The sequence below is a fragment of the Chelonoidis abingdonii genome, chromosome 1, assembly GCF_003597395.2.
Source record: "Chelonoidis abingdonii isolate Lonesome George chromosome 1, CheloAbing_2.0, whole genome shotgun sequence".
Taxonomy (NCBI): Eukaryota; Metazoa; Chordata; order Testudines; family Testudinidae; genus Chelonoidis; species Chelonoidis abingdonii.
This window is the reverse complement of record NC_133769.1, coordinates 44,805,340-44,822,906: the sequence shown is the minus strand read 5'-3', so window position 1 is coordinate 44,822,906 and position 17,567 is coordinate 44,805,340. Positions and strand designations below refer to the sequence as shown.

The window sequence follows — 17,567 nt, the reverse complement described above, 5'->3', positions numbered from 1 at the left end:
TTTCTCTCTCCTTCCAGGAAATTTCGGATGCATGACAGTTATTTGTTTTACAAAAAGGAAGTTGTGCTTCCAAACTTCAGACACTTAGGAATATTTTAAAGGTAAAATTCCAAGGGAGGTATGAGACCAATGTCACTTAATAACTGTTTCAGATTTGCCAACCTAAATGTTCAAAAATCATGAGTCAGACTCCCATAATCATGAGGTTGGCTTAAAAATCATGACAATTTTAAAAAATAACACATTTGGGGCTCTTTTTATTTTATTTTATTTTATTTCACTGTTTGAGCATTAGTGTGTGTTTTTAAGCTTTTTTCCACAACTCTGAAAGCTAGAAACTTACTTGAGGAGTAGGGGAAGGGGAAAAAAAAAGAACTGAGATTCTCATATATTCACATGACTCTGGGAGATGAGTCTTTCAGGAAAACACCAAATATCATGAGACTTGTGATAAAAATCACAAGAATTGGCAACACCGCATATTTTTGTGAGTCAGTTGTTTGAATCACCTTTCCCCATCATGCAAATATAAGCAAGAAAGCAGAATTCCAAAGATAGCTAATATATTTTGCTCCTTATATAATTATCTCTGTGTATGTAATTCTGAAATACAAATTTACCAGAGAAACAGCAAAATGGACATACAAGCGGATACATCACTACCATTCATTGACCTGCCATGAACTACGGTGTGATTTTGTGGTAGTAACATGGTGGTTGTACTAGAAATACTTAGGTTTTCATATGAAAGAGTGATCTGGATTTCTAGCTAGTAAGAATTTTGTCCATAGGTCTTTTGTGTCCCCAATTCACCAGGGGATAGTAAGGGTGAGCATCCCCCAGAGAAGCCGTTTTGTTTTATTTTTCCCAGGGATGTATTTATTCATTTGTAATGAATTTGTACAAATTTATAAAGTAATTGCTTAGTGAAAATAAATAAAAAAAATATTTCACAGCTCTAGGAGGCAGCTTGAGATGCAAACTTTTGCAACCCAGATTATCTCTAGTGTTTGGAAATGTGCATGTGCTCTCTCATTCAGTTACTACAATGGCTTGCCAAAATGATGGTTAGTGCAATTCTGCATGATCTGCAAAACTAGAGCAGATGAGGAGGACTTGGCCCCTGTGGAGATAAAGACATCTTTGGAAGTACCAGCATACTTGGGCCTCTTTCAAGAATTAAAGACTGTTCTCATTGTTACCATAGTAGTTAACTTGTTAAATCTGACTGCTTTGCACTATATCCAATTGTATGTTTCTGACTCAAGCAGGATTATGGAAAACAAACATTTGGGTTGGGGGGCTGAGTTTGTACACAGCTTTAGTAAGTGATGCATTTGCCAGGGCATTTCATCTTAAACCACTGTTTAGACATCACACTAAAGCTGGAATGGGAGCCACACAATATGGTTTGAAAGATTGATTGAAAAAAAGCAGATGATACTTCATGTCATTTTGGTTCTCAAAGGATTGATCTTCTGTGAAACAATACATGCTTGTTACCATTCTTCCAGGACACTTTAGGGTACTTAACAGAGGTATCAATCAGTTTTTACTAGGGCAATTAAATTTGTTGGAGCTACAGCCAGGAAGACTGAATTTTATTGTATGTGGTGATATTATTCCTTATTCAAACAGGATTATGCCTAGCAAACCTTTAGATGGGAGATTTAATTATACATTCTTGAAATGCTATGTTTACTTTTAGGAAACATCTGTAGTTTATTTCAGGTTCTCTTATTGCTTTTCTGATATTTGATCATGACTATACGGGTGTTGTTGGATCCCAGCTGGCAAATAAAGATGTGACTCCCTGCAGATTTGCCACCTGTGTAGAAGTTAAAAATACATAGATACATAATCCTAGTTAGTTACTTCTATATAAATCTGTCGCTAAGGATTCCAGCCCACTGTAGGTTTTAATTCTAGTGTTTCAGTTAGTATTATTGTTATAGGTTTGCCTATTTTGTATTTACTGTTTTTTATTTTTAAAATGAAATTGTATTTTGTGCAGTGCCTTGTACATTTTGAATGGTGTTTCCTAATCATTTGACCTTTAACGAAACCTTAACATAGATTTGTTGTGCAGATTGTGATGGGTATCCTCAAGGGCAACATGTAAATGATGAGGTTTGAAATAATTTAGCCTTGAAATTCCTAAAATTCCCAGCCTCGGTGTCTTGGGCATTTGCCCTGAGCAGCAAAAGGGGCTACTAACAAGTATGACAGACACTGAAGAAAAATGAAAAGCCTGGATGCAGCTTTCAAAACAATAACAAGCTTTCATTTAGTAGACTATACAGACAGCACTAAAGGGAAAGGAAGACACACTTAGTAAAAGGAACCTCAAAATACTAGAACAGTCCACCATTGATCTATACACTGGTGCTGGTACTTTAGCCATCTGTGACTGGTACAGATTAATGACCACATTCTATGCTGGACTCTGGTCTGCAGTCATTGCTCATCTCCCAGAGAACTGTGCTTTTAGTGGAGCTTGAGCACCCTGAACCCTGATCTTATGAAAAGAGCTATACTGGCATCATCAGAGCTTCACTGGATATCAGAGAGAATACAGTGAGAGGGTGGAGGGGTTCTGGTTGTTCCAGACAAGTCAAACAGTTGCCCAAAGATTTTGGGAACTAGTAGACTAGAAACCAAGAGCTGAGAAAACTGCAAAGAGTGCGGCGCATTCACCTGCTTGGGAGCTGGGTCTTCTTCATTCATACAGCCTACTGGGGAACAGCATCTAGTGACCTTTCGAACCAGGGTCTCTGTTGTAGGGGAAGATTTGGGGTTTGCCCAAAAGGAGAAAAAAAAGGGGCCTGGACATTGCTGTGATAATCTGTGTGGAACTCTGAGTGAAGTCATAACCTAGTGGGCAGGGCATTAACCTCATCACACACCTCTGCTGTGGGTATCAAACCGAGAGTCAAGTTTCACCACATCATAGAAGAGACTGTTGCCATTTGAAGTGGGGTTTTGTTTATGTGTATAAATATAAATATAGAGTGCACAGGTTAATATGTCTTTTCATCTGGTTGTAGGAAATAGCATAATGATTGCTTTAGTATATTTTAAAACCTTGCAACTCTTCAGTATATTTTGAAACCTGCCAACAAGTTCTCTCCCATTTTTAGCCATTTCTGAGACAGATAAAGCTGTTTTGTTTGATTTGGTGATTTGTGTGTGCGCCTCTGAAACAGTTTAGGTCAAGATAAAGCTACTACCCCAGTTAGGGGTATATTACTTATTAGGGGTCTCTCTGGTAACTGGGTGGGAGCACTCCACCTCATAGACAGATCTGACATGGGTAAGAGCAGCAACTGGGGAGGAGGCACCATGACAAGAGGGTGAGGTGATTTGGAAGCTCCCTTGCTATAGTCTCCAGTGTACAGGCTCAGTTCTGGGGTCTAACTAACAGCTGTGATGTCCCTCAAGAGGAAGGGTAATTGGGTTGCAGCCTTAAAGCCAATCCCAGAGTGTTCCGGGGACCCGGTAGGCAAGGGGGTGCTACTACAGCTTCGCTTGATAGACCAGGGGGAAGGAAGTCTCCTGGAATTACTAATATCCCATCCCTTCCCACAGCTAGGGAACTACACCCAGCCTCCAAGTAAAGCTGAGAGCAGTGAGAGACGGGTTGCTTCTTGTCTCACCAAGATAACTTAGGTTGGGGTCGGGTCCCATTTTATAATATGTCTTCCCCTATCCCCATTACCTTGATTGAGTGTATTACTGTCTATTGTTTTTTTCCCTTTCTGTAGATGACTTTATAGTGATTTGTTTTTTTCAGTTGTTCTCATGTTGTTCAGAAGCTGCCTGCTCCCTCTTTCTCCTGCTCAATAGCACCCATAGTGGGCAAATAGTTTTCTTTTAATGTTTTTTTTTAGAGTTGAACTAAAAGTACAGGTGTTGTGAATATATGCTGTTCAACACCTACTCTAGCAAGTAATCATTACTGGAATTGCTTCTGAAATGGCAGTGTACTCACTTGGAACTCTGAAAGGTAAACATCCCAGTTCTTTGCTTCAATATTGGCTGGAATCAGCTTTGCACCATAGAGACTGCTGGTTCCCACCAGCTGACAATGAAATGAATACTCTGCAGGAGCAGAGATGATGGAGACATTAAATCTAGCGACAATTTGGTTGTCATGTGCAATCTCGACAGAATCTAAAGTAAACCATTTTCGAGCAGAGCCTTTATAGAACTTCTGGGTCATGAGAAATCTACAGAGAAGAAAAACAGAATAAATAGAGTCAAACTGACAAGGAAAAAGTTATAATATTCATTGGTGTGCATGCTTAACCCACAGTAGAATCCAACAGGGACCATCACTCAAAGAAGAACAGATGGCAGACGAGATTAATCATCATTAGCTCTTTTCCCAGGAGACTGCAGTTAGTATCTCCTCATACACGAGGACAGGTCATTGAGTGAAGTGACTTTGTGAATCTTGTTTTACCACTTGTTACAGTTTTGTATAATAAGCAATGTTTTTGTAATTTGAATAAGCATTTATTGTTTCATTCTGCAGGGGACTCTTATAGTGCCATATTTCATAAATAAACCAGCAGAAGCTGAAAGACTGTCAGCAGAACTGCAGTATTTTGCAATAAATATTTGTATGGAATTTTTTAAAGAAAAGTATTTTTATGAAGGGTACAGACATGAAAACCACTTTGATTTATCATAGCAACTGTTTCTTGGCCATTTGCATGTTCAAATACCTGAATTTAAACCTGGAGGCAAATTTTATAACTCTAGGTATGTTTAGAACCCCCATCACTAAAATATGAGCACCTTCCAAGTATTCTAAAATAGAAAAATATTGAGATAATATGTGTAACGCCAACAGACCCCGGTCATCAGCGGGCAAGATTGTACCTAGGACCTCTGGAGCTTAGTGTGTGAGCCTCTACCGCATGAACTAAAAGCCAACTGGCTGTTAGCTACGGCTGTAGAGCAGACTCATTTTACCTCTCTCTTTAAGTGTTCTCGTTGCCACTAGATGTGACAGAACACCACACCCAGAAGGTGTGTGGGTTACATATTGAAGTTTCCCTCCTTTGGTGGACCTGAATCCTATTGCAAATTTGTACCATGTTGCATTCTCATATTAAATATATTCTCTGTGTCAGCTGAGAGGGTTGCTATTGGAGATTTCACACTCTTCTTCTTATTTTACCATGCCCTCAGTATTTTAATTCTACTTAGTTTAAATTAATTTTGTTTGTCTAGTGCTAGCTGAAGAATTTTTTCAGTAACTTGCAATCACAATCAGAGTCCTTGGGGATCTCCCCTGAGGGTGAGTATAAATTTGGGTATTCTAAGCTGTCTACCCACCGGGAGTATTAGATGTGGATTTTGAAAATTTTAGGTGATATTTAGGTGCTGCTGCGATAGGTGCCAAACAAAGCTGTAAATACAAGTTACAAAAAAATCAAAAACAAAAAGCACATTAAAAATAAAATATGTGTAGGTAGTAATTTTTGTAGTAGATAAATAGGTAGCAAGTAAAATGGACACAACATATCAATTGTCTGACTAACAAAGATGATATGGCTGAAGTATCTGTCTCAGAGCCAAAACCAGTCCTTAGTTTGAGCAGGAAACACCTTATTATAGTAGAGATTCAGGTAATGAACAGGAATTGAATCTCTTCACAACATTTTTATTATTTGTTATTTGTATTACAGTAGCACCTGGGGTGCCAGTCACAGACCAGGACCCCATTGTGCTAGGTGCTGTACAAGCACAGAACGTTGTGAACTGTTGTAAGTCATTTATCTCAGTGCTGTAATCATTGTCCAATAAGATGCCCCAAAAGATGAAACAGGGCCACAACTTTCAATAAAACACACTATCACTTTAATGCCCATTCCTTTAAACATGGGCTGCAGAAAACATCAGTGAGGAATTAACATCTTTCCTTTAGGCGGTACACAAGGAAACTGTTCATAATGGAAGATGGTGACAGTTTAATACTTGATTCGAGGATTCAATTAATATGGAGATCTAATAATCATTAAAATATGGTTCTGCTGGGAAAGTAGTCAACTACTGCTTTTGTCCCTCAGATTTCAGATCAGATTTTCTCAGCGTAAATTCTTCCTAACTGCTACTTTTGAAAACTCAATCCAGGATCTGAGTGTCAAGCTGAGTACTTTTTCCCATGCATCTATCACCTTTAATAACAATTTGCTGGCCAAATTATGCCCCCATATTAACTGCTGTGCAACCTCCTTCAGCCCTAAGTGTCTTTGAACAAGTTAGAATTTAGTAAATAAATCTATTTATGATCTACAAGAAGGAAGAGAACAAGCTTGACACTCATATCCTAGATTGAGTTTTCAGGACTAGCAGTTAGCCTCTGTGGGGCTAAGAGGAGTAAAATGAAATAATACTTTTTCTGTCACTGAAGTGAGAAGATATGATTTTGAATATACACAGACCTTAAGAATTGTTGAGGTAACGTGCCATTTTACATTGTAGCTTTTCAGAGCAAAACCACACTTTGAACTGTAAATAAAATTATCAGGAGAACCATTCTCTTCAGTGGACTTCCTGTCCCTCTTTTCTCGGCTGTCTCAAGATCTTCTTATGAGATTGAAGTCTATCTCTTATGCAGTCTTGGAAGAGCAAAAAACTTCTTTTTAACAATGCCCAAATAAACAAGCCCCAGATAATCCCCTGTCATCTCTACTGTATATTGAAGTTTAAAAGACCTTATGAAATTCTCTAAACTCTATGGCGGTCACCCCTCTTTCATTTATTGTTCTACCTGAGGCTGTTCAGATAGAGGGCGTCAATGTTTTATTATATTGTTGCATGTTTCTATGAGCCCTTTCCCCATTTTATTAATAGCTCTTAGAGCCCCAGTGGAGGAGAATGTAAGCTTTGTAGTTTAATACCCTTTCTAATTCCATCCTATTTTCTTTTACCTTACATGGGGCTTGCTACTTTGTTTTCAAGCTGCCATCCAATAATTTCAATTCTGCTTTCAATTATTTACTCTACCCTATTATTTTATTCCCCTAGATTTTATCTCCTTAGGTCATCTCCTAAAATGTATCCCAAACTAATTTCAGGTGAACTATGTCCTTATCTAAATCATAGTATTTTTAAGGCCAAATTCTGTGCTCAAACATGTGCATGCAACTCCCACTTCACTGGGAGTTACTCACAAGCCTCCAAGGTAGGATTTGGCTCTAGGTTTCATAGTAACCTTTCAAGCACAGGCAGACTCAAGATTGTTCCACAGAGAAGATTTAAGGACGGTGGAACTTGGGTGGAGGACAGTGGCTCATCCATTCCTGCCAGCTTGTGGGGCTCCTTTGCAGAAACTCCTGGTACTTGGCTCTTAAAAGAATGGGATAAGCATAACTGAGGAGAAGCCATTGGCAATACAATGCCCCCATGGACCTTCCTGATTCACTGTTTCAAATATTTAAAGTGGGGGTTTTGTGCAAGACAATGGGTGTGCAGCCAATTAATCTCCTACCAAGCTGTGCTGCTATAGGGGATAGGTCTGGATTCATGTAGCTGTACTATGTTCTACCCATGGATGCTTAAGATCTTTGGGATTTGCATGTCACACCCCCTTCTATTCAGTGAATCAGAAAGGAAGCCCTTGGAGGGAGACATGGAGGAAATTCTGTTAAGTGAATCCTTTAGGGTATCCTGTGAGCTTTCCCCTCTTCCATAGGTTCAACAAAGTGGTTGTCTCATACAGGGCTGTTAACTTGTAGTATAAGTAAAGAACAAGGAAGCCTTGTTAGTGAGTTAGTTCGTGGCAATCCAGGATGTTAATCTACAACACACTAGCTTGCCATATTCTAACTGGCCACATTACTGTTACTATGCACTGCAAATTCAGGGGATCTAGTGCATGGTTGTAGATTCCGCACAACCAGTTGATGTAACAAACTAGTGTACTGTAGATCCATGTCCTGGCTTGCCATGAACTAACTTGCCATGTAGACAAAGCCCGAGTTCTAATCCTAAATTAGACACTTATTCCATCACCTTGGGGAAGTAATTTAACCTTTCTTTCTAACCTTCCCTATCAGTGAAAAGGAATGATAATAATTACCTCACAGCATGTTCTGAGAAGTGCTTAGTTAATGTTAATAAAATGTTTGAGGACAACAGATGGTAAGTACAGTATGTATAGTTAAGTGTTCCCATACTTATTAGGAAAGGTTTACATTTGCAATTTAGGTATCTGATTAAATAGGAGCATGATCCAAGAGAATCACTGGCAGTATGTCTGCCTCCTTTATGGAAGGCTCCAAGAACACAAAAACATATTCTAGATTGAGGACGAAAACATGCTCCTATTCTAGGGGTCTCCAAACAGCATTAATTTACACTAAAATCTTTCCAGGTTGCTTTACATTTCTTCTCTAGATGAATCTGGGATTCAGGGTCATATTAAAGTTATCTCCAAATAATTAATAAAAAGAACAAATTTTAGCAAACAGACGACTACACATAGGTCTGAATAATCCTCATTAAGTCCATATGCATGTATTAATGTCACATTTGATTTTATCCACTGCCATTGAAATCTGAGATTAACTTTTCACATTCCAGAGTCTTCTGTTTCTATATTAGCATTCCCCTTGCTTTTGGATTTACTGTTGTGAGGTCTAACAAAACTGCCTCCTCCCCAAAAAACAGTCTTTATAAACTTTAATTCTCTTCACTTCAATTAATTTTCCATCTTACCAACATAATATCTATCCAGGTACATCTTTTAAGTGTTTTAAGATTTATAGTATTTTGCAGGAATCTTTACCCCCTATATATTCTAGGAAACATGGTTATGCTGGGGGATTGAATGAAACCTTGTTGAAGTTGATGGGTTTGACTCTTGCCTTTCATTCAGGATAACTGTAAGAAACAGTTAGGTGCCTATATGGACTAAAATAGCTGATACAATAGGAACCACCACCTAAAATACAGGCCATGTGCAAGGCTAGTCAGAAATTGAGCTATGTGGGTGGAAGATAAATGCAATTTCAGGGGACTGGGTATTGTTTTGGGTGGAGAGGTGTGCGTGTGTGAGGGCTACGGAGAGGGTGTCTGCACTTGTACATGCAAGAAGTTGCCAAAGACTAGGCAGACGGAAGTGGCAGAAACAACACAGAAGCACACAGAAAAGGGTAGCACCACAAACAGCCGAAGAAGTGTTTGTAGCATGATCCTGAGAAAAAAATGAGAAAGGTTTTGGGCAAAGTGCTGGCTTGAAAGTGGTTTGGAACTGAGAGCAAAGAAACTGTATCCTGTTGTTTGCTTTTCATTGTGTTCAGGGAAACAGCCCTTCATACATTCCTTGTAAATAAACTGGATTGAATCAAAGAAAAACCTGATTCCATCACTAATTTCTTCTCCTAATAGAAACAACCTGCAAGACCTCATATGCTGGGTAATCACTTGGGTCAAAAAGGGGAACAACTTTAACTCCAATTATCTCCCCTGTGCTATATTCCCCCTGACAATCATCTGGCTTTCTTAACAAAACATGTCATATTATTACTATCAACTATCACCTCTACATGATGACTACACACTTGTCTCTATATCCCTGAAATTTCCCCCTCCTTTTAAACTCACATCTCTAACTGCCTCTATGACACATCTCCTTCTGGATGTGTCTCTGTCAACCTGAATTTAACATGTCAAAAATGGAACTCAACTTACCTTCCAAAATGTCTCCACTTTTCCCCTTCTCTGTACCTCTTGGCAAAACCCCAATTTACCCAGGCTTAGAATTTGCTGCCATTTTCTTCTCTATCTCCACTTCCAAAAACCTTGCTCAACTCTGATAATCTCCTACCTTAACTACAGCAAGTTTCTTCTCTTTGACTTCCCTAACCTCTTCCTAGTCTTCCTCTGTCCATTTTCAACCCATCCAAAACACAACTGCAAAAATTACCTGTCTTGTCTGCTGCTCCAGACACTTTCGATCCTTTCCAATTTACATCCAATTTAAGCACCATGTTTGTAAGTCACTGTACAATCTACCTCCTGCATACTCCTCTGCTCTCCTCTCTCTTTGCGTCCCCAAGCTACAGAATTCTGTGGGAATTAGAGAATCATAGAAATTTGGGTTCGAAGGACCCTCAAGAGGTCATCTAGTTCATCCCCCCCATTCTGAGGCAGGACCACGTATACCGAGACCATCCTTGACAGGTGTTTGTCTAACCTAGTCTTAACCTCCCATAATGGGGATTCCACAACATCCCTAACTACCCTTATAGTTATGAAAAATGTTCTAATATCTAACCTAACCTAAAATCTTCCTTGCATCAGATTAAGTTGATTATTTCTTGTCCTACCTGCTGTTGCCATGGAGAATGACTGATCACCATACTCTTTGTAACAGCTGTAACATATTTGAAGACTTACCGGATCCTCTCTTGGTCTTCTCCTCTGAAGACTAAACTCACCCAGTTTTTCTCATGGGTCACATTATCTAAACCTTTTATCACAGTGGTGGCCAAACTTTTTCTCTGGCACCTCCCTTTACCATTAATGGAATGTGTCCATGCCCCTCCCCTGGGGCTGGGAGCCTAGCTGCGGCTGGGCCGGGGGCTGCAGGCAGGAGGCAGGAGTTGTGGATGGGAGCAGGAGGCAGCGGCTGGAAGCAGGGGTAGGTGAAGGGGCTGGGAGCTGGAGCCGGAGCCGGAGCTGGAGCCGGAGCGGAGCTCGCTCTCCGTCCTAGTGTTGCCAGGTGTCCGATTTTCACCTGGAACACCCAGTCAAAAAGGGACTTGGGTGGCTCCCGTCAGCACCGCTGACTGGGCCATTAAAAGTCCTGTTGCTGTGGGGCTGGCAGGCTCCCCACATGGCTCCCTGGAAGCAGCCGGCATGTCCAGCTCCTAGGTGGAGAGGCAGCTAGGAGGGCTCTGCGCACTGCCCTCGCCCTGAGCACCGGCTTTCTGTTTTCCGTGATTTATGAAATAATGACCCATTGAAAGACCTTTTTAACTCATTAGAAAGGCTTGTTCAAATAGGTGTTCTTACAGATAACTGGGTTAGAAATCCCTCTAAGTTTATCAGTCAGGTAAACTAAGGTACCAAAGAAGAAATTTCACAAGTAATTAGGTAAAATGAGATATCAAAAACAAAACAAACAAACAAAACCAACCAACTACATAGCAAAATCAGTTGTGGGAAAGTAACTTTTTCCTCCCCATAAAGGAACTTCTTTGTCTCACATCCTATAAAAGATAAGAGGTTTTAGGAGTTAGACAGCGAATACGCAAACTGCCAACAATCCACTTCTTACAGAAGAAGAGAGACTGGGGTGCCATCTTTTCATCATTCATAAAAGGTGGTAAAATACACTTTCTTTCTGTATTCTGTATAGCGCTGTATTAATCTTTGACTAATAATCTGGTTAAATAATGCCAACTGAGCCAGTTATTTAAAATCATGAATAATTATTAAATGTAAATATGCAACTGCAGTCACCCACTCACAGAAGATGTTCAGCACCTTGTAGCACTGGGCCATTACTGACTTCTTTTGTTTCATTTTGCAAAACACTGAATACACTGATAGTGCTCACTGAATAATAAGACTGCAATCACGGCGATGGATATGGAACTACTGTTTAGATATTAGACTTACTTACACATCACTATCCCTACTATATTTATTATGGCTTGTGGAATAGTCCTACAATGGATATGATTAAGTAGATGATTCATAAACCCAAGATCAGCATGGGAAATGGGTACACTTTTGACATTGTTAGCAGTAGGAGAGTTCATGTGCCAATGTCCTATGAACATAATTGTTTTGCTACACTTTTTTTTTAATTAAGAGAAGATCTTATCTGTGGACATCTAAAAGGTTTACAGATCTTTAAAGTTACATGTGCATCCTGCACTATATATAAGGGTCTAGCCTATTGGTTCATGAATCTTCCAAACATTGTAAAAAGAGCGAGCATAGAGAAACAGAAATTGGTTAACTTATAACATTTTTGAAAGATATCTACATAACTCTACGACCCATTGTAGACTTATTCCAGAACAGAAATAGGGAATAAAAAATTTGCACTTGATGATCCTCTTCTGTTTATGTGCTAATTTACAGATATTCCTCAAGTAGAAAGGTTTTATGAATAAACTATAAAGATACCTTATTTTTAGGTTGGTGATTCCATCCACTAACCCAGTATAGTTCAATGACAACCTACCAATAAAAAAGTATTTTAAATGTTACAATGTGTCAGTTTAAATTAGGGCATTGCAACTTAAAATCAAACTCAATTTTCTAAATCAATAGATAGCTACAGAGAAATTACACAGCAAAAAGATACAGTAAACTGGACAAATATGACAAACATTTCAAGCAGAAATGCTTCATCTCCCTCCAGCAGGTGTTTTAAAAGAATGGAAAATAGAGAATGCAATGACAAGAGACCTTGTTCCATGAACATACTCACAGCCGGATTAATACCACATTCTGGCACGGCTTCACTATCGGGAAATCTTACAATGAAATTGTTGTCTCACTAATGCTAGTGGAGGTTTCAGTGGTTGTAGAAGAGATACAAGATGCTAACAGAAGCTGAGATACAGCAGCTCAGAGACACTGAGGAAAGTAAAGATAACTATTCTAGCCAAACCTTATTTTAACTGTACTCTCATAAGCAAACAAGAAAAAACAATAAAAGGAAAACAGTCATAAAAACAGAAACCAAGATTAAATGATTCCTGTGGGAATGTGTTTCATTTCCTACAAGAAAATGAAATTTGAGGTATTTTATCCAAGGTGGTTTATTAAATTAATATTAGCCTGTTGAAATTGCACTACTTCTGATTAGTTGTTAGAATCACATGCATTTTGTGGTATGGATCTTTGTCCGACTCACGTTGCATTGGCGTCTGAACAAACAGATGAACTGAAGTCCACCTTATGGGACACAAATGTTAAATTTGTCAAATCCGCATGAACTGATTTGTTGGCTGTGAGGCTGAAATTACTGGCATAAAAAAGGATGCATGTGCTGGTTCCATTGGTCACATTCAGTGGATAGGGTGCATCTGTCACTTGCGCTTCAGTGGCCATGAGTCGCCGTCTTGATTCCAACACTACATTGGGTCTTCTGGGAATCTGGGATAACAGCACATTAACAATTAAATTACCAAACAAAAAGAAAATTGGGACTGGTACACATAACTTTTCAGCTCTATATTGTCAGTTTGAATCCAGCTCAGAATTGCAATCACCAACAGTTATTAATATCTTACGGCTGTTCACCAAGCTCATTTCATATAGACCACTGGTCTTAGTCCAGTTTCCAGTGGGCAGGTATCCTCATCACAAAACCAGTTCCACTAACACTAGCTGGGCAACCTTGTTACAGTCTTAGCAACAGAAGACTACATGGATATGGAGCCTATCCTGTCTTTTCATCTCTCCGGTGGCTTTTCCAGGTCAGTGTTGAGTTTCCAGCTCAGAGGCTGGGCATTGTGGGGAAGTTTGTGCTGACACTGTCCATTGCTATACCTGAAGTGGGTAAAGAGAGGACTCCATTCTCAGGCACTGCTGATTGAGAACGTTTCATGAATCCTAGTTCACACTACTGAAAACCCAACATACTGAAAAAAGAAGAATGGCTACATTCTATGGTCTCCACCAGCCTTGGAATAGTAGTGTCCTTAATGCTATTACCTGAGAGAATTAATTGATTTTTTTAAAATGTAGATATAAGTTCATTTTTTTCTCTTATTGAACGGCAAACAAATTTCAGTTAGCCAGGCTGAAGAGTTGGGTTTTTCTGTTTTGTTTTTTGGTATGCCATTAGTTTAAAAATTGCTTAAATTTTATATTTTTTATTTTAAAAACAGGCTACTAAATCATTGGGGATTAGGCTCCTCTGATGATTTTTGGAAAAACAATTTTTAAAATGGCCAAGGGGGCAAGAGGTTGAGGTTTGAAAGTATATAGGTTTACTGCACATGCACAGTATTAGCTCCTTAGCAGGAGGCTTCCCAGAATTCCATTTGAGAGATAATATATTCTAATAAGTGTGCAACAGACATCCTGGGTGAAATCCTGGCAAAGCTTCCATTGACTTCAATGGGGCAATGATTTCATTGCTTGTTTTTAGGCACTCAGACAATACTCTACATCAGCGGTTCTCAAACTGTAGGTGGAGACCCCAAAGTGGGTTGCGGCCTCATTTTGATGTGGTCACCAAGGCTGGCTTAGTCTTGCTGGGACCCAGAGTCAAAGCCCAAGAGCTTCAGCCCTAGGCAGCAGGACTAAGGTTACAGGCCCCCTGCCTGGGGTTGAAGCCCTTGGGCTTTGGCTTTACCCCCTCAGCCTGAGGCAGTGGGGCTTTGGCTTTGCCCCTCCCCCAGGCCATCAGGGCTTAGGCAGGCTTGGGCTTCAGTCTCCCCTCCTGGGGTCCTGTAGTAATTTTTGTTGTCAGAAGGGGGTTGCACCACAGTGCAATGAAGTTTGAGAACCTCTGCTCTGCATGATCCAACTGTGGCTGCAAGCTGTGTTAAATCTCCCCTGTCTTATTAATGCAAAGTTCTTATACAGCCTCTGCACTTCTAACAGGTGGTGTCTATCCTAGTGTCACATATGAAAGTATGAAGCAAAAAACAGGGGTGTGGCAGGGACTACTGGATCTCTATTTATGTGGATCCATTAGTTGAGAACCCTTCCAAAAGGAATGTCAAAGGACGATGGCCATTACTACAGCATACTGGTTGGAATAGAGGTTTCATTATAGCCTTACAACCTGTCTGTAGACTGTAGCCTCAGAGAACTCTGTCTCCCTAAGTTCCTGCTTAGTTCCCTGCAAATAAATTAATACAACCCAAACTGGGAAAAAAGAGTTAAGGAGCAGTCCTGGGCACAGATGACTTCACCCCATCAGCCCTGTTGCTCCAGCTGGAGGAGGAGCTTAAAAGAGAGCCAAGCCATCTGAAAAAGGGACAGACAGGAGAGACCTATCTTGGGAATCCCTCAGTAATAGTACAGCAGGAGTCCTGGCTGCAAGGGAGAGGGCCTACTAGAGTGACTAGCCTTTCCTTAGGACTAGAGAACCCTTCACTCCAATTTCTGATGGATTATTTATGGGGCTTTGATCACACCTTGGACAGGGATAGTACATGGTAGGAAGTGACCCGGAAGGCACTCCGGGGTGTTTGCTGTCACTGCCTCTTGTAAGCCCCGAGGTCAGAGCCCTGTGGACAGGAAGGGTCTGAGCTCCTCTACCACCTTTCATGAAGTGGGCACAAACCTCTTCAGAAATAAGGGGGACAGAGACACTGTAAGCTTTGAGTCAAGGGTGCAACACCCACAGTGGATAGAGATGGGCTAAAGACACTTTCTTTTTGGACTACATATATTTTGTTGGACTTTGTTACTCTGTAAAGGGAAAATCAATTGGCGACCTGAGCAGAGTTGCTGAGTTGCTACCTGAAGTGGGGACTGCTAGAGCTGGGATCCAGTGACCTAATCACCAGGAAGCAGTGGTAAGCCCAACCCCATCACAATTGGCTTTGTGCAGGGAGAGGATTATTTTACCCAGTACACACAAGCATAATGAGCTAAATTAAAAAGCTTTGACTAATATTAACCTAAATCATGCCCTCAATGTTATCTGTTCCCCCCCTCTCCATCTTAATACAGAGTATTGTAACTCGGATCCTTTTTGATCAGAGCAGCTAGTTTAGGACCATGGGGATGTTGCAGTTTGAAGTAGAAATTGCAGGAGCCTGGTATTCTTTGATATATTGTTTATTCTTTGTTTATTTACAAGGAATGTACAAACTCTCGCTCCTCTGAATGCAGGAGGAACCAAGAACAAAAAGAGCAGTTTCTAAGCTTGCAGCCCAAGACCTTGTTAGCTAACAGATCCAAAAGCTCACTGTCTAGCTTTTTCCAGGATCACATTGTGCTTACTTGTTAGTTCTTGGTGTTCTTGCTTTTTGCCTCTGCCGCTCTCTCTCTTTCTGTGTTTTCTGCCCTCTCTCTCACTCAGACACACATACCTAGTCATATGCTCAGTGGAACCTCCCACCCTGCCTGCATGGTGATAGCTTCTAAACAGACACTTTTAGGCCTTATTTTAGGTGCAGTCCCTTAAGTGTTTCTTGAAACTATCTTAAGTGAAGGGTGCATTAACACATCGGTTTGAATGAGGTTTTTTATCTCATCCCATAACATTTCTCCCAGCTCATAATAATATATTAACCCACATATTTTAAATAAAGAAATATGTCTTCCCTAAAGAAAAGACTATTACAGAAGAAAATATTCAGTTTTAATATAAAACTTTGAATCTGTCCCTAGGCTCCTCCCCCCAAAATGTAATTATTTTATTTTTGTATTGAGAAAAAGATCTGAAGACTAAATTGGATTTTGTCTAACAATTGACTGTACATTATGGGAGGATGGGCCCAGCATATCACCTAAAGAGGGGTTTTTAAACCACTTACTAATAACTGAAAACAAGACTATAGGAGACAATGACTAAGCTATGGGGATTAGTTGAATATGGCTGGAAAAAATATAAGTGATACATTCTCAGCAGACTAAAGCTTTATTTCCACTGCTGTACTGCCAATACTTTAACCAGGGGGTCTCAGAGAGATTTTTTCCTTTATCCTCTGAAAAACCCCATATATCAAAGGTACATTTGCCTGCAGAATCTATCAGTTTGTTTCCCTATCTCATGCCCAAGAAAGGAGGCAACACCATTTGGCAAACAAACGTCTTTTAAATGCACTTTGCTGGAACGCTTACACATTGTTGCTGAAAATAGAGACAATAGTATAGCACAGCATTCAAGTGTTTGTGCTATTTAAAGGAGGGCAGAACAAATAACTTTTAGGGAAACCTGGAGGTGCCCTGTCTCGGGAAAGACTCAAAAATACCTACTCATGTAATATTTTTATGAGTTCCAGGGATAAGTCATCTGTGGCAGGAATGATTTAGCAGGACCGAAAGACAGAATTAATTCCTTCAAAGGCAGGAAAATCAACCCGACCTTTCCTTCAAGTTGATGCTGGAATTTTAAACAAAGGGTCTCTCCAGAAAATCACTACCTATTTCTATTTCAAACATGCATTTATTGTTCCTTTGTCTTTTAATTTTAGGATCTATACCCTGCTGCAACAAACATGAGTTTCTCTGGTTAGAATAATCATACCCAAATCTATACATTTAATGATAACTACAAACAACAAAATCCCTACTTGGAAAATTAGATAAGATTATATTGTATTATCTTAAATTAAATTTAGTCTCCATGTTCTAAATCTTTAAAGGATAATATTTTTTTTTTACCCTTTATCTTTCTGTTGGGCTTATCAATAACAATTCTGATCTCACATGCACAGTGAACAATCACTGTAGCTGACTGAACAAGGCACATAATGAAAGGGATGCACTTTGCATTGTCTTAGATCAAAATTGGGCTGATGTGGTAGAACTGAGAGTGGACTTAAAGTAAGAAAGGACCCAATTCTTTCCTTTGATCTACATTATTTGACTCCTAATTCAGAATAAGCTATGGTCTT

At 39.8% G+C, this 17,567-nt stretch overlaps 1 protein-coding gene across 1 annotated transcript in view; it reads right to left on the bottom strand.

Annotated features, from left to right (window-relative positions):
- The window catches only part of LOC116818142 (V-type proton ATPase subunit S1-like), a 92,000-nt gene that overhangs the window by 4,850 nt on the left and 69,583 nt on the right, over positions 1-17,567 (bottom strand). The window contains exons 8-10 of the mRNA XM_032768837.2: positions 12,896-13,137; positions 12,160-12,213; positions 3,992-4,229 (exon numbers count right to left, since the gene is read on the bottom strand). Coding sequence (XP_032624728.1) covers positions 3,992-4,229; positions 12,160-12,213; positions 12,896-13,137 — 534 coding nt within the window. The remainder of the gene's footprint in view (positions 1-3,991; positions 4,230-12,159; positions 12,214-12,895; positions 13,138-17,567) is intronic.